At 43.6% G+C, this 25128-nt stretch overlaps 1 protein-coding gene across 8 annotated transcripts in view; it reads left to right on the top strand.

Annotated features, from left to right (window-relative positions):
• The first annotated feature begins 7099 nt into the window (after positions 1 to 7099).
• NSF (N-ethylmaleimide sensitive factor, vesicle fusing ATPase) overlaps positions 7100 to 25128 on the top strand; it is a 105651-nt gene continuing 87622 nt past the window's right edge. For 7 of the 8 annotated variants that reach the window (XR_014212799.1, XM_082194835.1, XM_082194836.1 and 4 more), the window contains exon 1: positions 7100 to 7250. Coding sequence is in view for 6 of the 8 variants with exons in the window: in XM_082194835.1 (XP_082050961.1) it covers positions 7239 to 7250 (12 nt within the window). In the remaining 2 variants the exon portion in view is untranslated. Of the gene's footprint in view, positions 7251 to 8368; positions 8423 to 25128 lie in introns of those variants that run through there. The other variant, XR_014212800.1, reaches the window with a different exon arrangement.

Here is a 25128-nt window from a genome sequence, read left to right as displayed (position 1 = left end):
CAATGGTCAGGGATGATGGGAGTTGTCAATAACATCTAAAGGGCACCAGGTTAGAATAGGCTGATTTATTCAGTGAGCCATGAACCAAGCTCTTCCTAGGTTACACACTACTTATCAGTGACAGTGCTGTTGTTTAGTCATTTAGTCGTGTCCGACTCTTTGTGACCCCCATGAACCAGAACACGCCAGGCACTTCTGTCTTCCACTGCCTCCCGCAGCTTGATCAAACACGTTTGTAGCTTTGAGAATACTGTCCAACCATCTCGTCCTCTGCTGCCCCTTCTCCTTGTGCCCTCCATCTTTCCCAACATCAGGGTCTTTTCCAGGGAGTCTTCTCTTCTCATGAGGTGGCCAAAGTCTTGGAGCCTCAGCTTCAGGATCTGTCCTTCCAGTGAGCACTCAGGGCTGATTTCCTTCAGAATGGAGAGGTTTGATTTTCTTGCAGTCCATGGGACTCTCCAGAGTCTCCTCCAGCACCAGAATTCAAAAGCATCAATTCTTCAGCGACCAGCCTTCTTTATGGTCCAGCTCTCACTTCCATACATCACTACTGGGAAAACCATAGCTTTAACTATACGGACCTTTGTTGACAGTACTGTATTGTATTCCACACCATATAGCAGGGATTCAAACAACCTATATGCTTCCTTTCATCTCTGCCCATTGGCCATGCTGGCTGGGGCTGATGGGACTTGGGAGTCCAATTACAACTACTGGAGTCCCCGGCATACATACTAGTGCCTATTCCAAGTTTGCCTTTCCAACAATGACATGTTTAGAGTGACACACCACAGGGGGAGACTGCAGAATTTGCAGCTTCTGTCAGAATTCTGGTTTCCATGGTGATGCTTCCCCTTTCTTCCACTGTAAAGCCTAATATTATCCAGAACATTCTTTAAACGACATTGCAAAACTGCTCCGCTTCTCAGTATTATATATATATAAAAGTATGACCTTGGGAAACACAGCTGTTCTCAAAAAGAGAGATCTGTGCAAATAGGCTCCTTCAAGCACACAAACACGTATTCAGCACACAAACTGTATGTTTTTTTCCTGTACAACGCAGCAGTTCCCTTTCTAGCTGCCTCGTAGCAACATCCCAAATACTGCAGTATGACCACCGCAGACTGCAGTAAACCGACTCTTTAATATCAAGCAGAGGAGCAGAACACAGAATGATTAGTGTCATCAATCTAACCAAGCCTTGACCTTCACACCCTCCTCTGTGGACTTCCAGGAGCATCTGTGTGGTTACGGCTGGAAAACAGACTGCTATAATTGTGAGATTGCCAGCCTGAGGGAAGAGACTTGGGTTTTTCATTTCTCGGCTTCATCTGCGCCGTACATTTAAAGCATTAGTATACCATTTTAAACAGTCATGACTTCCTCTAAAGAATTCTGGGAGCTTTAGTTTGTTAAGGAGGTAGTTGTTAGGAGACCCCCTATTCCCCATGCAATTTCCAGAGTGGTTTATTAACAACCAATCCCTTTCTCTAGATAACTCTGGGAAATGTAGTTCTGGAAGGGCAAAAAAAGGTTTCCTAGCACCCCTTCAGCACCCTTAACAAACCGCCGTTCCCAGGATGTTTTGAGGGGAGCCGTGGCTGTTTAAAGTTGTGCAATACTGCTTTAAATGAATAGTGCAAATGGAGCCCTTGTACAAATCAGGCATGATAATAAACTAAGATAATGACTACACAGACCTTGATCAAAGCTCTTTGGTCAACAGAACAGTTTGTGAAGGATAGATATTTTGTTGTTTCCATAGTACCTCTGCAGTGTATTTTATAATAATCATTTATTTTATTACATTTATGGTGGTAGTTGAAGGCATTGTACAGGGTTCTCCTGCCATTTTATTTTCACAACAATCTTGTGAGGTAAACAGTGGCTAGCCCAGTTACAGATAGGTAGCCGTGTTGGTCTGCCATAGTCAAAATAAAAAAAATCCTTCCAGTAGCACCTTAAAGACCAACTAAGTTAGTTCTTGGTATGAGCTTTCGTGTGCATGCACACTTCTTCAGATACACTGAAACAGAAGTTGCCAGATCCTTCTATATAGTGAGAAGGTGGGGAGGGGTATTACTCAGAAGGGTGGTGGGAATGGGAGATTGGCAGATAGCTGAGATGAGCCTGTTGACGACTCTTAACGACTGCAGTAGGTCTTACAGGAAAAGGCAAGGGGTGAGAAGGTGAAAAATGGCTTAGTCATGTATAATGAGATAAGAATCCAATGTCTTTGTTCAGACCAGGTCTCTCCATGGTTTTAAGTTTGGTAATGAGTTGCAATTCAGCAGCTTCTCTTTCCAGTCTATTTCTGAAATTCCTTTGTAGTAAAACATATACTTTGAGATCTTGTATAGAATGTCCTGGGAGATTGAAGTGTTCTCCTACTGGTTTCTCTGTTTTGTGATTCTTGATGTCAGATTTATGTCCGTTTATTCTTTGGCGTAAGGTTTAGCCTGTTTGTCCAATAGCCCAGTGGGACTAGGAACACTTTGAGGGTCTACGCCTGCCTTTGCTCCTCTCACTTCATATCTCTCCTGGTCCTGGAAGACCAGTGGGTGAGGGGAGAGGAATCTTGTTACCGCAGGAGGGGGAGACCCCCTGGTTTGTTCACCAGCCCAACTCATCTCTGCCTATTGGCCTCCCTCCTCTACTGCTTCAGCTTCTGCCTCTGATTCTGGACTGCTCTCTGCACAGACTCTTCCTGCTCACTAAACCCTGTTACCGCTTCAGCTTCTGACACCTCCTCCTCCTAATCTTCTCTTTCCCACCACCAATCCCCAGGCTCTGAGCCTTCTTCATTCGGGGGAATCCCCAACTTGTGCCTCCAGTCAGTCCATACAGGGGTCAGCAAACTTCTTCAGCAGGTGGCCGGTCCACTGTCCCTCAGACCTGGGGGGGGGGCTGGACTATACTTTGGGGGGGGGAATGAACGAATTCCTATGCCCCACAAATAACCCAGAGATGCATTTCAAATAAAAGCACACATGCTACTCATGTAAAAACATGCTGATTTCCGGATCGTCTGCGGGCCGGATTTAGAAGGTGATTGGGCCAGATCCGGCCCCCAGGCCATAGCTGTCAACTTTCAGATTTGAAAATAAGGGATCAGCAGCCTCGAAAATAAGGGATCAGCAGCCTCACCTGTCCCGGAGACAATCTACGGGATACCTAACAATCCGGGATAACCGCGGGAAGCAGCAGGAAACGGCGCTGGAATAAGGGAATTTCCCGCAAAAAAAGGGAAGGTTGACAGCTATGCCCCAGGCCTTAGTTTGCCTACCCATGGTCCATGACATGGGGTCTGTTAAGTTGTGGGTGAACGTATCAGATGACACAGCGATTCTTCAAACAGCTCTTGTTTATTCACAGTCCAGGACAGAACTGAACTGAAGGGTTCAGCCACTCTGCTTATATAGAACTCCAGTGCCACGTTACTGTAACAACTTTCTAAAACTATCCAATCACTGAACGTCACTTTCGATCCTTCATTTGCATAACTATCTACATCATCCTCCTGCTGGCCCAGGGTGAGAACTTCAGTACATAACAGGGTCCGAATGCTGCACCTCTGCAGCTGCTTCCCTGGTGGGGAGGGGGACACCATTTTGTGGTTTGCCTCGGGTGTCAAAATGTCTTGGGCCAGCCCTGCGTATATCTGATCAGCCCCCCCCCCCTCACCCAAAGTTGCCTCCAAACTTTGAACCCGGTCCTCTAGGGCAAGAGTGGAGGAATTGTTTGCCCTCCAAGTGCTGTTGGACTCCTCTGCTTCCATCTGTCCCAGCTGGCATGGCCAGTGATCAAAGATGATGCGAATTGCCGTCTAACAAATGAGGAATTGGGTAGATCTGCAATGCAAGTAGGATTTTTTTTATTTTTTTTATTATACTATTAAATATGTGTATTGAATGAATCTATTTAGTCAATAAATATATGTATGTCAGGAATCTAATGTGTTGCTTTGCTGTGGATCTACTAAACCAGTTACTAAAGGGCCAAAAAAGGAAAATAAAATGCTGGATTGTTTTATTGATGTATATTGGCAACTCGCCCTACCTCCCCGGGGGACATTTAAAAATGGATTCTCCTATCTGAACCTGGAAATCACACAAACACACACACACACACACACACACAGCCAGATGCCTCTCTCTGTGTAATTATTTTCTTATCTTTGTGGACCAGGCAGTGATACTAGAGTATGATGTCATTTAGAACGACAGGGCTTGAATGGAAATAGGAGAGGAGGAAGAACTGGCAGTAACAACTGAGCGAGGAAACTGTGGTGCTAACAACAGAGATGAAGCCTGGCTGTGTCAGCTGCTCTGTGCGCAAAGACACAAAAAGTGTGGTGAGCAATGTACTTTGCATTTTTGGTGGAACAGAACTACAGATCCCATCATCCCTGATCATCCATCACACAGACTAGGGCTTATGGGAGTGGGAGTCCAACGGCTGTTGGCTTCGCCTTTTGAATGCCCTTCTTCTGTTGCTCGGGCAACAGGTGTCCTTTCCCTCCAGCCCCACCCGGCCCCACAAAAAGAGAGGAGAAAATATAGAAGTAGAGACAGGAATCTCTCATCTAACTAACATTATAGTGTGATTTTGTTATTGAGATTTTGAACAGTTAAAAGCACAAGCTATCTGCATGCAAATCCACAGAGGATGAGGCGTCTGCATGCAAGTGAGCATTGGATTTGATTCCAGGGATATTCTCCATAGACAAATTTATTATTATTATTATTATTATTATTATTATTATTATTATTATTACTTTATTTACAACATAGTCCACAACAACTCATACATGCGAACAAACCCACCACCATTGACAATTTAATTATCAAAATTAAACTCCTATCCCCTTTCACAAAGAAAACATAACATAAAAATAAGAGACTTCCTTTATCCAGTAAATGGCCTCGTTATTTACTTCTTGTATACTGTTTCTTTTATATGTGATTATTACAGTTTTTTCTAATTATGACTTAAAAACCGCAGTCTCCTGTAGAAATTAATCGAAACAAGTCCAGGTGTATATTTTGGGGCACTGTTTGGTAAAGCACTCTCTGCATTTCCCCCATTCTTTTTGAAATTCTTGTCTAGGCCTCTCCATAGGCAATTTAAGTAAATTGACAGTGTGCAACCTAAGGGTTTGTTTTGTATTGGGGGTTTTTTGCCGGAAATTTAAATCTAAGCCCGATCTCTGATTTGCAATATTAACAGTAGACTGCATTGCAGGGCTAGTGCTGTCATAAATCCATCTCTTCATCAGGCCCTTCCAGCAATATACTGTTAGTATAAAAACAGTGGCCTATATTGCAGGGTTGTTGTACACTACTTTCTGCAGACTGACTGATATGGCAGGGATAGCGTATCTGAACTTCAGCCCCAACCTGTAATAGGTTCAGCAACTGGACTACATATTAGGGTTGTTGTAAACCATGCAAGGAGCTTCAGCCTGATGCCCACCTTGCAATATTTAGAGGAAACTGTGGGACTATTGTAACACCCAAAGCCTCTTCCGCCCTTTAATGAGGATAATGGACTGCATTTGTATTGGAATATGCAGTGGTAAGTAAGATTATTTTTTAAAATGTTGGAAAACGGAAGCGACATTCAGTTTTTTGAGCAAAATGAAACTTATATTTTAGATTTTACTGTTTTAATTTTATGTTCATTGTGATGTACGTGCTATTTTTTTGCAAGTCGTTTCGGGTTCCCTTTTGTAAAAAAAAAAAGTGACTAAAAAGTGCAATTATTATGATTAAATAAATAATTATTTTGCACAATCACAGCTATCTATGCCTTAGCTTGGATTCCCCTATTCCAAGGTTGGCCAGGAGACATTTAAAAATGGCTTATCGGATCTAAACCCGGATGCAGCGTATAGAGAAAATGAGATAGTCGTCTTCAACTTTTTAATATCTCTGCTTCTCTGCGGACGTGATTGTAGGCAATAGAAATGGAAAGGAAAAGAGGATTGCTTAAATATTCAATCCTCACTTCTGGTTCTGATTGGAATGCCTCCACGTGCGGGGCAGTAATGCAGAGAAAGAGAAATGCGTCTCTTAAGGTCCACGAGTAAGCTTGCAATTCTATACTGCACACCCTTACCTGGAAGTAAGTTCCATTAAACCGAATGGGACTTACATCTAAGTAGAAGTAACCGTGGTTAGTTTTCAAGGTGCCGGAATGCAGGGCTTTGTCTTGTCATAAGCCAGCTGCTACTCTTCAGAGTCCGGATACACTTGCAAGACACGACGAGTCATGATTTATTAAGACATTTCTGCGAAGCGACAGATCCCTTTTTAAAATTAAAATTTATTTAATACATAATCATTGCTATGATTAATGTATGTACAGTGCAAACTGGACAAATGTCTTCCTTGTAACCGTATCTGTCTAGTTTTCTTTAAAAATAATAATAATAACAATAACAATAATAACAGCAATATAACAACAACAACAACAACAACCTATGTAATGGGATACCTCTGTCCCTTTATTTGTTTGCTTTGATTTTTTTTTGCTTTGATCCCTCCCCAATATTTTTTAGAGGGATCGCTTCAGTTTTAGCGTTTGCATATCCCAGCACCCTATCCTATAGTATATAGTATAGTATAGTATAGTATAGTATAGTATAGTATAGTATAGTATAGTATATTGTATTTTAAAATGGGGTTTCAGAGTTGTAAGGGGTTTTTGAATGTTTTATGTAGATTTTCAGTTTTATTGTTCTGTATGGGACAATGACAATAAAGATATCGTATATCATTGGGATTTTGATGGCATGTTGACATGATGTTGACATTTTGCTTGGGGTTTTATCCCTGCAATTCGAGTGAACCCCCTTAGCACACTTTGGCCGCCTTAAATACTAATTAAATATTAAAATTAAGCAGGGAAATGCCCTTTTTTCCCTCTTCCTCCTTGTTTCCTTGTACGTGATTGTGCCCATCTCTCCTTCCCGCATTGCCCTCAGCCGCCGTCGCATTGGACTCCCGTGCGTGTATGCGGGCGGGTGCCTCTCGCGGCTCCCTTAACTCTTGAAGGCGGGGTCAGCAGACGCGAGAACGAGGCGGTTATAAAAAAAAAGGTCCGGAAGTGGGAGGGGCGAGGATAGGCCCCACCCCTCGCGCTCTGCGTGGCTCCGCCTCCTCCCAGCCGGCTGCTTTCCGCGCTCCGCATCTCGCATCTGTCAGTCGCTGCTTCGTCGCCGGCGGAACAAGATGGCGGCTCGGGTGAGTGGACTGCTGAATGACGGCGGCGGCGGGGGGGGGGTTAGAGATAGTGACGTGTCAGCTCGGCGGCTTCTGCCTCCCATTCATTCTCTTAGCAGCCCACCGCCCTTCCACCCAGCCCAGTTAGGGAGGCTTCCCTTGTTCCCTATGACACTGCTGCGTATATGCCATACATTTTCAGCTCATGCCACACCGCGCCCTTTAAAGAACACCCCCTGGGAACTATAGCCTGTTAAGGGTGCTGGGAACTAAGGTTCCCGGGATTCTTAGACCTGGGGATCATAGCCTGTTAAGGGTGCTGGGAAATTCCTGTTCTGAGGATTCTCAAACCTGGGTATTATCACTTGTTAAGGGTGCTAAGAGCTACAGTTCCCAGGATTCTTAAACCGGGGAACTATCGTCTGTTAAGGGTGCTTTGACCTACCGTTCCCAGGATTCTTAAACCTGGGGATTATATCTTGTTAAGGGTATTGGGAGCTACAGTTCCCAGGATTCTTAAACCTGGGGATTATCACTTGTTAAGGGTGCTGGGAGTTACAGTTCCCAGGATTCTTAAACCGGGGAACTGTCACCTGTTAAGGGTCTGGGTGCTACGGTTCCCAGGATTCTTTTGGGGTGTGCTCTTCAAATTCACGGCGTGTGCGCACTTAGGGGAGACCCGAGTGCAGATCCTCCGCCACAGAGCCTTGAGTGATGCGGTGCCCTCCCACTCAGGCTCGCCCACCTCGGTGAGCTGTTGCGAAGGGGCGCACAGTCAACCTCTTTCTGCCTTCCGTTTATTCTCGGTGGGTCCGCTTGCTGAAAGATAAATGGGTCTGTTCAGCGTGCTGGAAAAGAAGAAAAACAGTGCGCCGCTCTCGCGCTGGGTCTCTCAGTCATCTGAGCATTGTAGCTGAGACATTGGAGAACAGCTCACTTTTTTGCATTCTTAATGTAAAATGGCTTTCCTCGAAGGCGGCTTGGCAAAAATGTGCCTGCCCTTCTCTCCCCATCTCACCCCCGGTCTGTTACCCTTAAATAGGACATTGCAGGAACAAGGGCAGCCCGAAGGGTTAATGCCGGAATTGTTTGCTGTGTCATAAATACTTCTGGGTGACCTGGAGTTAATAAGCTGTTACTGCAACGTGAGTGTCTGTTGGGTGAAAAGCTGGGAGGATCAAGCTGTTTATGCGGTGAGCACCTTTACTGCAATGCACACTTGGCTGGCAAGTGGAAGACTCTGTCTTCGGGTTGCATATGAACCGAACTCGTGGCGATGCTGCTGGTTACAGTGATGTCAGATTGCTGTTGCTTTATTTTCCTAGTGACCCAACATGTGCCTAGTACTTTGCATCCCCTAGAATGACGGGTACAGTGCAGGCAGGTTAGCAATTGGGGAAAGGCTAATGGATGTACCTTTCTCACGTTTGTTTACCTTCTGTTACGCAGATACTCCCCAACACCAAAAAGGCTTTATTGGCCTTATGCCATGAAGAATATCCATTTAGTATATAGAAGGAGGAGTGTTGATTTGGGATCATTTAAAATGTTCTCCCTCCCTGCAGATTGTGGCAGATTATGGAAGCTTCGGGAGGGATGATATATATAGGGGAACAAACCAGGATGTAACACAACAGGTGATTGGGGATTTTGGAAGCATAATAGTGGTTTTCCGCAAAACGGCATCATCCAGAATTGTAGCAGGTTTGGTTCTTCCACTGGCTTGTGGTAATGGTTCAATGAAAAACCCGTTACTTGAGTTGTGAGAACAACAGCGTATGCATGTAGGATTTGACTTAAAATGCAGAAACTAGCATTCAAATAAATGGTAGTGAGCTCCCTCCATTGGAACACTTCTCCATAAGAGTAAGGGGGAAGTGACAATGGTCAAGTCTCAAAATGCTCATGATAACTCTGATTGATAACTATAAAAAAAATTGGAGGCAAAATGCAAAAGTATTTAAAAGTCCATCCATGCGTATTGCTTTCTTGTTCAAAGAAGCAGGCATGGGGCAGGCATGGCACAAAGGAAAGTGAACCAAGGATCTAACTGGCCCTTTGCCATATAAACTGGTACATACTGGAAGTAACCCCTTCCCCTTAGTTGCGTTGATTCTGCTTAATTATTGGAGATCCTGAATGCACACTCTGTGGCAACAATATGTCCTTTCTACCTGCTGTATTATTATTATTATTATTATTATTATTAGTAGTAGTAGTAGTAGTAGTATATTTGAATTTCACAGAACAAAAGCAAAATAGAAAACTACAAAATATATAATCAAAATAAAAACAACAACCCAATAACCCCCCCCAACACATTTTAAAAGGGCGTAGGATGCCAAATCAACCAAAGGCCTGTTTACAAAGGAATGTTTTTGCCTGGCGCCTAAAGGTGTATAATGAAGGCACCAGGCGAACTTTCCTTGGGAGAGCATTCCACAGATGGGGAGCCACTGCAGAGAAGGCCCCGTTCTCGTGTTGCCACCCTCCGGACCTCTCAGTATACAAGACTGAGCAATGGAGATTGCACACATGACGCTATCCCTGTAACTGTGACCAGGCCATTGTTTGGGGTATCCCACACTAAGACTGGGGAGAGGTGAAACCAGCAGGAACACCATGATGGGGATTTAGAAGATGATGAGGAAGACTGGTCTCCATGAGTGGAACAGAAGATGGGCAGTCACTCTCTCATATTTGCAGGCCTGGATGAGTGGCATAAACTTCTTGTCAGACACACATAGGCCATCTTTCCTGCAATGAATTACTGTGATAAATAACCCTCTGCAATTGCCCATTTTCACATTTCAGCAGACACTAAAAGTTGCTTCTTTCCCTTCGTACAAATCTTGATGTGCAGAAGGAAGAAAGGCATAATTTATCTATCGCTCGCTCATAAGTGATTGCTGACATGCATCTCAGGCACATACATGCTCAGTGACCAATGAAACGCACAAATACTATTTTACACAGAGTATTGTTTTGGTCTCCGTCTCTGGGTTAGTGGGTTCTCACAGTTGAGCTGACAGGTTCTGCTTATCATATGTGGCCAGGCAGGTCTGTGATTATGAGTCCCCTAAATTGACACAGAGTTCTCTGTTGATCTTGCTCCACCATAAACATGTGAATCACCCTGTGGAATTTCTCTAGGACCCCAGGCACACACCTTGGGTGAATGAGCTCTCAGAAGCATCTGTTGTTATCAACTGATTTTTTTTTTAAAAAATAAAATTTATTTGATTTCCCACAATTATAACAAAAACCACAAAGCAAAATAACACAAAAAAACAGAAAGAAAAGGAAAATACATCAATAAAAGAAAAAAGAAGAAAAACAATAAACAGATAAACAATAACAACAAACTTAATTCTTTACAAATCCAACCTTTTAAACATCTTGGTTGACTTCCTCTAGTACCTCCTTTCTGAGTTTCCTTGTAATTGAAAGTAACAGCTTCCCAATATCATTATTAAACTAAAACAATTTCCATTTATAATCCATCTTATTCACTTTTCTTAATATTATAAATCCCATTTATTTAATTATAACCTAATTTAATCCTCAACTGATATTTGGCCTTGTGTGTGGCAGAAATGACACCTCATGCAGAAGTTGCATGTTCTTAGCTGGATAGCTATCTTCTTATATAACAATTTACAGTAAGGATGGGATCCTTTAGCTGAAATTGCCAGGGCAATTTAAATCACCAGATTTCTGGCATCAACATCCTAGTGATGAAAAATGTCAGACTAATATGTTTTCCATGGAGTAACTTTTCTCGGTGGCTCCCAGAACTAGGGACAGGCGGGTATCTATCTCTAGCTCATCTTTTTTTTTCATATGTTCATTCGTGGCTTATTTCCACCCCCTTTCTACCTTTATCTGCAACTTTTATTTTAGTCCTCACAAAAACGTGCATGTAGATATTAACTTAAATAAGTAACATAAAATGTGTGTTCTCTCAAACTACACATTTCTAAACATATTTTGAGCATCATAGTGTTCAGAAGTGTGAAAGGCAGTCCAGAAGTTGCAGATCAGGTCTGTTCTTATAGTAGGAATTCACAATTAACAAATTCCCCACTCAGAGGTTGAGCTAAAAACAATCAAACACATTTCCTGTTTAATGTGTTTGAGAGTTTTGTTCACTCTTCTTAGGAGAACACTGAAACCCAAATCAGATATGATTTGTTTGTGATTTGATTGTTACCTGTTATACGATTTGATACTGTGCATATTTACTCTCAAGTTAAATGTGCATAAGATTGTCGCTTTGGTCATTTTAGGCCACATTCGTGAGGAAAAGGACTGGCTAAATTTTACTCGCCTTAGCTGAGTGGCTGTTTATAGACCGGATTTATTATTGTTATTGTTATTAGTATTTAAATTTGTATACCACCCTTCATCCCAAGATCACAGGGCGGCTCATAACATAAAAATGTAGAATGAGAACACAAAATACATCATTAAAAAAATCTGAAAACAAAAACCAAACCAATAACCCACAAACACATTTAAAAGGCTGTAGAGTGTTGAATCAGCCAAAGGCCTGGTTGTAGCGAAAGGTTTTCGCCTGCTGTCTAAAGATATGTAATGAAGGTGCCAGGCAAGCCTCCCTGGGGAGAGCATTCCACAGGTGGGGAGCCATCCCAGAAAAGGCCTGTTCTTGTGTCGCCACCCTCTGGGCTTCTCATGGAGGAGGCACGTGAAGAAGGGCCTTAGAGGATGATTGCAGGGTCCAGGTTGGTTCATATGGGGAAAGGTGGTCCTTGAGGTATTGCGGTCCTGAGTCTTTAAGGCTTTGTAGGTGAAAGTCAGCACTTTCACCTACCGTATTTTTCGCACCATAGGACGCACCGGACAATAGGACGCACTTTGTTTTAGAGGGGGGAGAACAAGAAAAAAAAATTCTCCCCCTCTCTGCCCAGCGCCCCTTCAGTGAAGCGGCAGGAGGCGCTGCACAGAGAGGGGGAGAACTTTCCCCCTCTTGTTTTCCCGTTCTAAAACAAGGTGCCGTTCAGGCGGCTACCTTGGAAGCCTGGAGAGCGAGAGGGGTCGGTGTGCACTGACCCCTCTCGCTCTCCAGGCTTCAGGTTCCTTTCGACCTGCTCTTTGGGGCTGGCAGGGGGAAGCCCACCACCAGCCCCACAGAGCAGGTCGGGGAGCAGCAGAATGGCGCAGCGGAGAGGCTCCTGCCATAGCTGCGCGTCACCTCTCCAACTGGGAGAGGGTCGCGGGGCTAGGGCGTCTTCGCTCCATAGGACGCACACACATTTCCCCTTCATTTTTGAAGGGGAAAAAGTGCGTCCTATAGAGCGAAAAATACAGTACAAACTATAGACCTATAGACCAACTCCCAAGAGGTTGAGATCTACTCACAGAATTAAAAACTCGCAGTGATCTACCCCCTTTTTGGGGGTTCAGGTCAAAGTTGGCGAGCTTTTTTTAGGGAGGAGGAGAGAGAGCCCCAATTTTTCAAAATTCAAGCCTAAGCTCAAGGGAAAAAGGGGAACAGCTACTCACCAACAGATCACTGGGGAAACAACCAGCCTCACTATGAGTAAACTCTGTCTTCTGTTCTGAAAATCGTGTAACAGTGGAGGGTGGGGCGAGGGGCTGGGGCCGGATTATATTTTACTAAGGAAAGGGACCCAGCGATCGACCGCAATCTACCAAAACCTCCCAGGGATCTACCAGTAGATCATGATCGACCTGTTGGACATCCCTGCTATAGAGTGATGGAGAAGCAGGAGTAAAGTTGCACTCACGATACACTGCACTCGGTCAAGGTTGGTTCCATGGCTGGGCCTGAACCCAAATTGAAAATCTGTGTCATCCAAGATTTCCTGCCATGACCCTCTCCATGACATCTCTAGGAAGGGGATATTTGCAGCTGGTCAGTAGCTCTTCCAAACCAAAGGGCCTAGGGCCATTTTCTTTCCGAGTGGAGGGTATTCTCAAATTGTGTAGCCAGGTGGTCATAGCAGGTCCTCTATTTTTTTAAAAAAGATATTTATTGCAAATTTTAGACAAAAAATCACCAAACATAAAATACCATCACCAAGAAATAACAATCAAAAGAAAACAGAGAAAAACAAAAAGATAAACATAGAATAGAAAAGATACAACAAAAACCACTATCCATAAATCATATTTCCATAACCTTTGGACTTCCTCACATCTCCCTTTCCTGCATTCTCAATAATAAAGTTATAAACAGCAATTTGTTACCTTGTTTCAATTCTTATTTTGTAGTTCTCAAATATTATGTCTCAGACTTTAAATATTTTTGTCAAGTACTTAACTGCTTAGTTTAAACATAATATTGCTTCAAATTTCATCTTTTTCTTAAACATCACTTATTCTCCTAATATCTTTCAACTAAATTGCTGATGCCATGTTGTTTTCTATCGTGCATTTTCTTAACATTCATACAACTTATAATGTTTTTGTAAATAGTCCTTAAACTTTTTCCAGTCCCCTTCCACCGTCTCCTCCCAAGTCTCGAATTCTGCCAGTCATTTCAGCCAACTCCATATAGTCTATCAGTTGCGTCTGCCATTCTTCCAGCGTGGGCAAATCTTGGGTCTTCCAATGTTTTGCGATGAGTATTCTTGCTGCTGTTGTTGCATCATAGCAGGTCCTCTAATGCAGGGGTGCCTCCCCGACAATGGGAGTCAGCAACCTCCAGACCAGCTACTGGAAAATGCAATGCAATAATAATAATAATTTTTATTTATTTATATCCCGCCCTCCCCAGCCGAAGCCGGGCTCAGAGTGGCTAACAAACAGTAAAAGAATACAGCATTCTAAAATCAATTGCATTTTAAAATGAAAGCTGCGAAATGCACCATCTTTGCCACTGTGTTGGTTTTTTGGGCCTTAGAAAGTCTGTCTTCTTGTCCCTGCACAAATGGTTCCCCTTGTTTTTATCTCCCTCTGAGGCAGGAATGGGATTTCATTAATAAATTGTCTTAAGCAGAATTGTTTTGGAAGTGAGAACCGTTAAAATCAGCAAGATGTTTTCTCCCCATTTCTGAGTAAATATGGGTAGGCTTGGACTGTGAGGAGAGTGAAGGTTGTACTGGTGTCTAACTGTAACATGTGACACACAAGTTACACAACTCTTGCATAAGGTTTTCTTCTGTATAATAACAGTGCTTGAAGCTTCTCTTTATGGTCACACGAAGAGCTGTTGTCTTTAGGAAATGCTTCAAGTTCTCCCTTTCCCCCAGGATGCAGAAAAGGATAGATTTCCAGTAATAGAAATAGCCTGTATGTTCATTCCTTGGGGAGAAAACCCCCAGATAATTCTCCTAAACCTAGGCATCGCTGCAAAACTCTTTCCATGCCATATTGCAATCTGCTTGAAAATCCTTGGAATGGACGATGGGAGGGCTGCCGTTAAAATAACACAAGCCAAGAGCCCTGTTTGGGTAACAAGATGGAACTCTGTAGAACGCCAGCAGGCAACTCACATGGTAAAAAGGTAAAGGACCCCTGGACAGTTAAGTCCAGTCAAAGGTGACTATGGGGGTTGCGGCGCTCATTTCGCTTCAGACCAAGGGAGCCGGCGTTTGTCCACAGACAGATTTCCGGGTCATGTGGCCAGCAGGACTAAACCGCTTCTGGCGCAACAGAACACCGTGATGGAAACCAGATTGCATGGAAACACCGTTTACCTTCCCGCCACAGCGGTACCTATTTATCTACTAGCACTGGTGTGCTTTCAAACTGCTAGGTTGGTAGCAGCTGGGACAGACCAACGGGAGCTCACTCCATCATGGGGATTCGAACCGCCGACCTTCTGATCAGCAAGCCCAAGAGGCTCAGTGGTTTAGACCACAGTGCCACCTGCATCACATGGTGTCAAGCAGTAGCCACCCATAACTACTTGCTGGCCTTGAAGGCAGGAGTGGCGCCATTGTAGCAATGTGCTCTTAGTCCCCAGCCCCTGGAGCCATGTCAGAAGGATGCTATCGCCAATGGTATCAAAAGTCTTGGAGAGGTCAAGTAGAACGAACAGGGCCACACTCCCTCATCTCTCTCCAGCCTGGAATGTCGCCAGCCTGGGCGACCAAGGCAGGCTCAGTGCCGAGACTGGGCTTCAACCTAAACTGAAATGCCCCACTTCAAACTTTTGTTGTTGTTGTTGTTTAGTCGTATAGTCGTGTCCGACTCTTTGTGACCCCATGGACCACAGCACGCCAGGCACTCCTGTCTTCCACTGCCTCCCGCAGTTTGGTCAGACTCATGCTGGTAGCTTCGAGAACACTGTCCAACCATCTCATCCTCTGTCGTCCCCTTCTCCTTGTGCCCTCCATCTTTCCCAACATCAGGGTCCTTTCCAGGGAGCCTTCTCTTCTCATGAGGTGGCCAAAGTATTGGAGCCTCAGCTTCAAGATCTGTCCTTCCAGTGAGCACTCGGGACTGATTTCCTTCAGAATGGAGCGGTTTGATAGTCTTGCAGTCCATGGGACTCTCGAGAGTCTCCTCCAGCACCATAATTCAAAAGCATCAATTCTTCGGCGATCAGCCTTCTTTATGGTCCAGCTCTCACTTCCACTTCAAACTACATACGGTGTTTTGCGTGATGGAATGCTCCTTTCATACAAAAATATTTCCTGCTGTGAAGAAACCAGGTTGCCAAGGGAAAGCATTCTAACCTGTCTCCCAGCCTGTTTTCTCTATGAAGGGATTTATTTTTTGGAACAGGGACGATTATTTCATCGTCTGAAAGGTAGTCCCATCAGCAAGCTGCAGTGGTACAATCCTGTCACAAGTTGATCAATAAGACTTCTGTCGCTTACTCATTCATCCTACGAAAACACCCTCTTGTCTGTTCTCATAGAAATGAGCACTGAACCTTTCTGAACATTAGAAAAAAGCCAGGTTTGCCGTAACTCTGTCACAGTTCCTCCCAGCTGCTGGCTTGAGGATTGGCCCTCTCTACATTTGTTCTGTACCATATACCCACTGTGAGGATGGCCAAGGAGAACTGGCAGTGGGGAAAGACAGAGCCTAGACCAGGAAAAAAAATGCTTGGGAGGTCAATTCTGCTTTGTGAATCAATCTGAGGTTGCCAGAATCTGTACCTTTTTCCTACAGAAATTTGCCTGTGAGAGTGACAGGTACAACACCTGTTTCAGAGAACAAGAAGCCTAGCAGGTAGAGTTAACTTTCTTACTGAAAAGGTACTCTTTAATCAACAGAATGGAAATATAGCTTTTTCTGATTAGGCATACCTGCAAGGATGATCTGTATCCAGGATACTGGGTTTATTCTTCTCATCCAGTCCTATGGTTTTTAATCTTTCCAGATAAATTGCTTCTGCCAGTGCAATTGTGGTCGTAATCTCTTTATTCTGCCTCCACTTGCTTTATCTGCTGTAGCATCATGCAACGTGAGGCTGAAAAAAAACAAATACTTATTTAACAGGAATGTATATCCTGCCATTTGAATAGATTTCCGGGATAGCTTACAAAACTACAGTACAGTGGTACCTTGCTTCTCAAACTTAATCCGTTCCGGAAGTCTGTTCCAAAACCAAAGCGTTCCGAAACCACAGGCGGGAGAAGCCTGTGGATGTGGGATTCGGCTGGCACCTTTGCGCCCCCTCTACTCGCGGGGAAACCGGAGCAACGTGGGGTGAGCGGCGCGGTGCCTTGAATCGACTGCTTCTTTCACGGAGTGAAGCCGCATTGCTGTTGCCGGAGAGCGCTGACTTTTTCCTGTGGACAATTGGAGCTCAAATAACTGTCCGTGAGTAGAACGGAAAATTGGAATAAGAAATTTCTTTTAATTTGGCACTGAAGCGGGAAGGTCTAAACAGGAAGTCTGCCTTCCGCTTTTTGTAAATAGATTGAAGCAAAGACACGGCAAGCTAGAGCTTAGAAAATCGTTTGTAAAGGATCAATTTTCATCATTTAAAATTACTGAACCCCCCTTGGAAGCAGGAGAAGAGGGGGGGGGGACTTTTTCTGGACTGATTGCAGAAGACAAGCAAAGAAAAGCAATTCTCCACCGTCCTGAACCTGGGAGCGGGGTGTCAGGACAGACGTCTTCGGGAAGTTCATTGATAGACAACCGTCTTTGACAGATAGTTAAAAGAAGAGAAACATATTGATTCCATTGTTCCCCTTCGCCTCTAAAAGGAACAAAATATTGACAAAATATCTGAAAAATGAAACTTTGTTGTTAGATTTGCTTTTTTAAAAAAAAAGAAAGAAAGAGAGAGATGGATACAAATAGAAGCTTGTTCCCCTAGAGGGAGCTTATGAAACTGTTATTAAATTCGAACAGGGGAGCTTTGCAGCTGCAATAGATTAAGATCATGGGAACAGACTCTGACCTTCAACAACAATGTACTCGGAGGCTCTGGTGTTGGCCTTTTGTAAGACAAGTGCTTTATTGGAACAGTTACATGAGAAGATGGATTTGATGACTGTTGGGATCGGAAAGTTTGGACAGGCAGTGGGCACTTATATAGAACCCACTCAGGAATTAACTCAGGAGTGTGCTTTGGCAGATCAGATGAGGGAGGAGGTTGTTGCTGGACCTAGTGAGGCAGAGATGGAGGGAACTGTGGCCCAGCAGGAACATGAGTTGTTGGACTTGACGAATGAACCTGGAGAAAGCAAGATTTGGAGAGAAAGAGTTCTGTTTGGTTTGGAGATGGGGGGCTGGATAGACCCCCCTATGCAGGGATCTTTTGACCTTTCAAGTCTGGCTTTGGGCCGGGAGGCGTTCGGAGTTGTGCGGGCCCTTAACTTTGGAGGGACTTTGAAACATGCTTTTAAATACCACATGGAGTGTTGACTTTGGAAAAGGGGCTGATCTGTTGAGAAGGGACAAAAACATTGTCAAGCTGGAGTCTCCCCGAGTGAAAGGAACAGAAGACAAAGTAAAGTACAGGTATAAATATGAAGAAGATCTGCGGATGGGACATGGAAGAGATCCAAGGGCCTCGGATAGTTTGATGGACTAGATGGATGGGATAGAAAGGACTGACAAAACCCGAGACCAGGAGAAAGAGGCGGATGAAGATTGGAAGAAAGTTTTGAACAATTTATTTAGGGAAATCTTGTAAAAGTAAAGAGTATTAGAAAAATGTTGGAAAAATGTTGGAATGAAATTATTTGGCCTTAGCAGAAGTGTTAAAAAGAATTATGTAAGAATATGTCATGGTTAAGAGAATTTGGTATAAATAAGACTTACATTTTAAGTTTTAGGGCCTTTTATGGTAAGATAAGGTTAAAACAGATTAAGGTAATTTAATGATAGAATATTTATGAAAGATGGAAAGGATTTGCTGAGATAATTAACAACTAGAATACAAAAAAGGGAGGTGTGAGGAGGTCGATGAAACAAGGTAATGACAGTTAATGATTTGGGAATATTGGATTTGTTTTTAAAATTTTTGTCTATTTTTGCTTTTTGATTTTGATGTATTATGTGTTTTGTTTTTCTCTCTTTTTGACCTTTTTATTGATTTGTATTGTTTAAATGTTACTTGTTTTTTTCCTTCTTTTTTTCTTTTTTTGTAATCTTAAAATTTTCAATAAATAATACTTAAAAAAACAAAAAACAAAACAAAACAAAACCAAAGCGTTCCAAAACCAAGGCGCGCTTTCCCATAGAAAGGAATGCAGAACGGATTAATCCATTCCAGACTTTTAGAAACAACCCTTAAAACAGCAATTGAACATGAATTTTACTATCTAACGAGACCATTGATCCATAAAATGAAAGCAATAAACAATGTACTGCAGTCACACAGTCAATCAATCAGTAGCTGAACTGCGTTCCACACAGTCACAAAAACAAAACAAAAAAGCCGCAAAAACAAAAACACAAAATAAATAGCAAAAACAGACAGGCCTCAGCATAACACTCAAAGGGAAGGGCGGCACTCAAAATGGAGCACGTTCAGCTTCCGAAAAACATTCGCAAACCAGAGCTCTTACTTCTGGGCTTGTAGTGTTTGGGTTCCAAGTTGTTTGAGTACCAAGGCATTTGATAACCAAGGTGCCACTGTAAAAACCTTTTTAAACCGTAAGCACACTATAGATTAAAAGAGGCAGGATTAAGAAACAGGAATTGCTCAGGAATATCTTGACCATATCTGAGCATGACACAATCAAAGGAATGGAGGATCAGATTTATTGTGTAGCTAACAGACTGTAGCAAAATAAAAAATAAGGAAAAATGGACGATGTTATTTGAGAATCATAGAATTGTCGAGTTGGAATGGTCCACAAGGGTCAAACCCACAACCCTGAGATTAAGAGTCTCATGCTCAACTGACTGAACTTGTTGGACTACAACTCCTGCGAGCCCCATCTAGCATGGCCAAAGACCAGGGGTGCTGAGAATTGTGGTCCTACAACAAATAGCCTTTCTAGTTTGCCTTGACACAGGCGTATTTCTCTGAAAGGTCTATACTTTCATTGGCCGCTGAGACCATATAACACCAGTCCTGAAAGACCTACATTGGCTCCCAGTACGTTTCCGAGCACAATTCAAAGTGTTGGTGCTGACCTTTAAGGCCACCCCCATCGTTCAGCCTGGAGACTGAGGTCCAGCTCCGAGGGCCTTCTGGTGGTTCCCTCCCTGCGAGGTTACAGGGAACCAGGCAGAGGGACCTTTTGGTAGTGGCGCCTGCCCTGTGGAACGCCCTCCCATCAGATGTCAAGGAAATAAATGACTATCTGACTTTTAGAAGATACCTGAAGGCAGCAACCCTGTTTAGGGAAGTTTTTAATGATTGACGTTTTATCATGTTTTTAATATTCTGTTGGGAGCTGCCCAGAGTGGCTGGAGAAACCCAGCCAGACGCGTGGGGTATAAATAATAAATTATTATTATTATTATTATTATTAGAATGCACTTCCTCTCTCCTCCGCTTGTTTCCTCTGCCTGTCTGCCTGCCACCTTTGGGACCCGTGGTCCTGCTTGAAAGGATGTCTCTAGCACTAAACCTTTCCAGGGATAATTGGTCTCCTGCTGTTTCCCTGCTACTAAGTGATAGCTTGCTTTTTCCTAGTGAGAAAACAGAAGCATCCGCGTTGTGTCCCCCCCAACCAAGGCATTTATTACCCAGGGCACACACAAACGGTCCATTCTTAGGGAATTCTACTTCCACACCTTGAATCTCCCAGGATTTCGGAGGTCTGAAACAATGTCCTTTGCCTACAGCAGCCTTGTCCTCCTTCCAGAATTAGCATGTCTAACACTGCAGTGTTCCTATAGGAGATAGGAAGAATACAAGCAGTAGCAGCATTCTGCTGCATGTTTAGCTACTTGGATGCTTTCCTGAGACCCCATAGCAGAATTATCACAGTATTATTACCAGTATCAGGGAGTTGTTGACTGCTGGTATTTAGAAGGTTGATCAGAAGGTCGGCGGTTCGAATCTCCGTGACGGGGTGAGCCCCCGTTGCTCGGTCCCTGCTCCTGCCAACCTAGCAGTTCGAAAGCGCGTCAAAGTGCAAGTAGATAAATAGGTACCGCTCCGGCGGGAAGGTAAACGTTGTTTCCTTGAGCTGCTCTGATTCTCCAGAAGCGGCTTAGTCATGCTGGCCACATGATCCGGAAGCTGTACACCAGCTCCCTCGGCCAATAAAGCGAGATGAGCACCGCAACCCCAGAGTCATCCGCGACTGGACCTAATGGTCAGGGGTCCCTTTACCTTTATGTATAAGACATCATCTTTAAGCTTAAAATCCCTCCCCACCTTTCCTTTTTAAGCTTATTCTGTAATTGCCGTGAAGCGCTGCAACTGTTTTCGAAATGCGTGCCTCAGGGAAAACCTCTCAGTATTGACTCGTTTCATCAAGAAAGTCCTGTTCAGGACAGTGGATTCTGGGAGTGCCCTCGGTTTTTGCGGCACATTGAGTAGGCCTGTAAGGTCCCACCGTTGCCCTACGTCAGTGATGGCCAAACGTGGCCCTCCAGCTGTTTTGGGACTACAATTCCCATCATCCCTGACCACTGGTCCCGTTAGCTAGGGATGATGGGAGTTGTAGTCCCAAAACAGCTGGAGGGCCAAGTTTGGCCATCACTGCCCTACGTGATATGAGAGTGCACTTTAGATCATGCCCCCTATTCCCAGTGGCTGCATATCAGAAGAACATCTCGTTGGTAGAAGGCAAGGCAACTCTGGGACACTCTCCTACCATTTTTGAGCTTTACATTGAGAAACCTTGGATAGTGAAGTCCAGTAGTCATTAGAACGGGGAGGGACCCTTGTGGTCCTCCAGGTGTTGGACTACAAACCCCATCACCCCTGGCTATTGGCTGTGCTAGCTGGGGCTGGTGGGAGTTGTACTACAGTAACATCTGGAGGGCCATCAATTCCCCATCTCTGCCCTTGAACATACTGCCATGCTTTTCAAGCTCTTGGCTTGGATGCTTGAAGCTTTGAGTCTAGGTCTGATGGAATGATGCAAGGAAAGGTGGACCGCATTGCTACCAGATGTTTCACTGTGAAATCTGTGTGTTGGTTATTTAACTTAAGTAATTCTTTAATCACATGCTACTGGTGCTCTTTGCATTGTGTCCTTTCATTCTTGTTAACAGTGCACGATGAACACTGAGCCACAATCTTCTCTAGTCTCAGCCTTCTCCTTTAATTGTGGACACTTTGCTGCTGAAATAAAAAATTAAGGTCATATATATATATATATATATATATATATATATATATATATATATATGCTTTCGTAGATTTTCACGGGTATAGGAATGCAGGTTTTGGTGTCTTCGGGTGTCTTCCCGTGTAAGAGTCGGGGTGTCTGTGCGACGTTTCGACGAGGTCTCACTCGTCATCTTCAGGCTCGCCCCTATACACGAAGCCAAGCCAGAGCACAACTAAATGCAGCACAGCCATCTTCTCAGAAAAACTCTTCACAAGCTCAAGAGGTCAAGACACGAAAGCTTTAGCAACTAATCTACACTTAATGACCCACCCAGTGATATTCTGAATATCACTCATGAAATCACCCAAGATATCCCTCAAGTAATTAAGGAACAAAAGAAGAAAAGGCACACTAATCTAGGAACTTCCTCTTTGCCCAGAACGTTGGAGGCTATACACCACACCCCTCAACAGTATTTATAGGAACTCAAACACCAGACTCTGCTCTGTTCCAGTAACAAGAAGCCGAAAGCACCAGCCTGAAGATGACGAGTGAGACCTCGTCGAAACGTCGCACAGACACCCCGACTCTTACACGGGAAGACACCCGAAGACACCAAAACCATATATATATATATATATATATATATATATATATATATATATAAAACAAATGTTCATAAAGGTACCAAGCAAACACATACATAAATATATAAACCGCATGTCTGAAGCAGCTCAGGAAAACAGCCTGGAAACCATTTTGACTCCCAGACTGACCAAATGATTTCTCTGCAAGGTCAAGGAAAATGGAAAAGCCTCCCCATTGTCTTTTCATTCACAAATCCTGTCTTAACGGTGTGTCTGTGTATGAATAGGGAGTGAGCCTGTGACCTGGCTCAGAAACTAAGTATTTATCATTACAAAAGACTGGCCAGGCTCCCCAGGGTATCCAATCAAGTGAGCATTAAGAGGTAACCTGCCAGACAGTAACCGTTAACAGGTAACCTGTCAGACAGGAGGTAAACAATGCACTCAGATTTCTGTTGTGAGCTACACCCTTTTCTGTGATCTATGTATGATGTGTCTGGGGTGATCTTGGACTCCAGGGCGAGCAATTTAAAATATTTATATAAGGGCAGGCACACCTCGGTTCTGGGTCCTCCTCCTTTCCTGTGTGTGAGGGGAACACCCTGTTGCAACAGTTCAATAAAGATCAGGCTTACTAGCTGCTTTGCGTCTCAATATTCTCTGGTTGGCCTCTGTTATTTTCTCCGACCGATGGAGAACCCTCAAAGGACTCTATAAGGGCTCTTGTGTCCCCCATAAGGGAATAAAGGCAGATTTTCATTTATTACACTGCAAATGCAGCCTTCTAGGTTGTACTCTGCATTTTTTATTTTCTTTTTACAAAAAGTCCAATCCAGCAACAAGATCCGAGTACCAAACAATGGCTTTTGGAATAATGGTGTTAGGTGTACACCTAGATTTTTTTAAAACAACAGCAAACTGTCTCTGAGCACATGCCCAGTCCATACTAGAAATGAGTTCAGTCCTTTTTCACAAAACACCCGCTTACGGTTTTTCCCAGACGTTCTTCGTTTCAGCAGCATTTAGAAAGAGAGAGCTTTTGTTGTTGTTGCTGCTGCTGTTGTTAGTGAGTCAGAAATCCTTCCTGTCAGATGCAGGTTTTCAGATAGCTTCTGTCTACGCCTTCTCTTCTGAGTATATGAGTTGGAAAATGCTGTCACCAGCACCAGAACAGTGGGGAAATGAGACAAGAGCAAAGGCAATAGGCACTCGGTTTTCTGTGGGGAAAAGACCATTAACCAGGGTTTTTGGATGGCGCTGATTTTTCTCTGTTTTGGACATCTTTTGAATGTCATTCTACCAAGGAAACTGAACAACAGCTGTACATTGGTACCTCAGGTTACAAACGCTTTGGGTTACAAACTCCGCTAACCCGGAAGTAGTACCTCGGGTTACAAACTTTGCCCCAGGATGAGAATGGAAATCACGCGGTGGCGATGGCACGGCAGCAGCGGGAAGCCCCATTAGTGAAAGCGCGCCTCAGGTTAAGAACAGTTTTGGGTTAAGAATGGACCTCCGGAAGGAATTAAGTTTGTAACCCAAGGTACCACTGTATAGTGTTTTGTCCCCCCAAACCTGCTATCTTCCTGTCAAACCCAAATTTCTGTGACTACCTCCAACAGGGGTGGCCTGAATATGCCCCCCAAGCTTTCTGTCCTTCTATTAGTACTCTCTTAAGAATGGGAAAATTCACAACCTGTTCTTCAGTCAACAATTTTCTTGCTGATTGGCTTTTCTCGTTTGCCTGTGTTCCAGGGCTATGAGGAGTGGACACATCTAGCTTTTGCAAGTGGAGTGGGTGGGAATGCTTGGGAAGTTGGAATATATGGAAATTTGATCGCCTCCCCTTTTACAAATGACTTTGAGTCATTTATGTGCAAATTATGAATTGTGCTGATCCCTCCTTCCTATTCCTGTGTTCCTGGGAGGACGTGACTTGCTCAAGGCCATCCTGAACAAAGAATAAGACCCAGGTTTCCCAGACCAGCAATCCGGCTAGAACTTGTGGGGGCATGGAGCCTGGAGGAAAGCAGTTAGATGAAGGGAATTTGAAGGAATATCTGGGACTTTAGGATGAGAAAACTTTTTGTTGTGGTGGTGGTTGTGAATTTCAATTCTGTACAGTGGTCCCTCAGGTTTAGAACTTAATTCGTTCTGGAGGTTCGTTCTTAACCTGAAACTTTTTTTTTAATTTTTTTATAATAATTTTTATTAGTTTTCCAAACATATAATAAAACAAATAATAAAACAAAACATACAAACAAATAAACACGTATAATTTCTTTAACTTGTTTTCATACACCTTATTTCCCGGACTTCCCCATACCTCCCTTTTTCTGCATCCTTATGTTAACTTTTCCTCAGCAACCCTTCAGTTAATTCACTCATTTTCAGATTTACAGCTGCAATTCTCTACTTCTTATAACCATAACATCTCAGCCATCATCAATCTTACAACAGTCTTTAAGATATTTTTTAAATTTCTTCCAGTCTTCTTCCACCGTCTCACTCTCCTGATCACGGATTCTGCCGGTCATCTCTGCCATTCCCATATACTTGATCACCTTCGCTTGCCATTCTTCCAGAATGGGTAGCTGCTGCGTCTTCCAGTACTTTGCCAAAAGAATTCTTGCCGCTGTGGTAGCATACATAAAAAATGTTTTATCCTTC

This window comes from Podarcis vaucheri (genome assembly GCF_965113315.1).
Source record: "Podarcis vaucheri genome assembly, chromosome: 13".
Lineage (NCBI taxonomy): Eukaryota > Metazoa > Chordata > Lepidosauria > Squamata > Lacertidae > Podarcis > Podarcis vaucheri.
The sequence above is the reverse complement of the archived record's forward strand: the minus strand, read 5'-3'. Positions and strand labels throughout refer to the sequence as shown.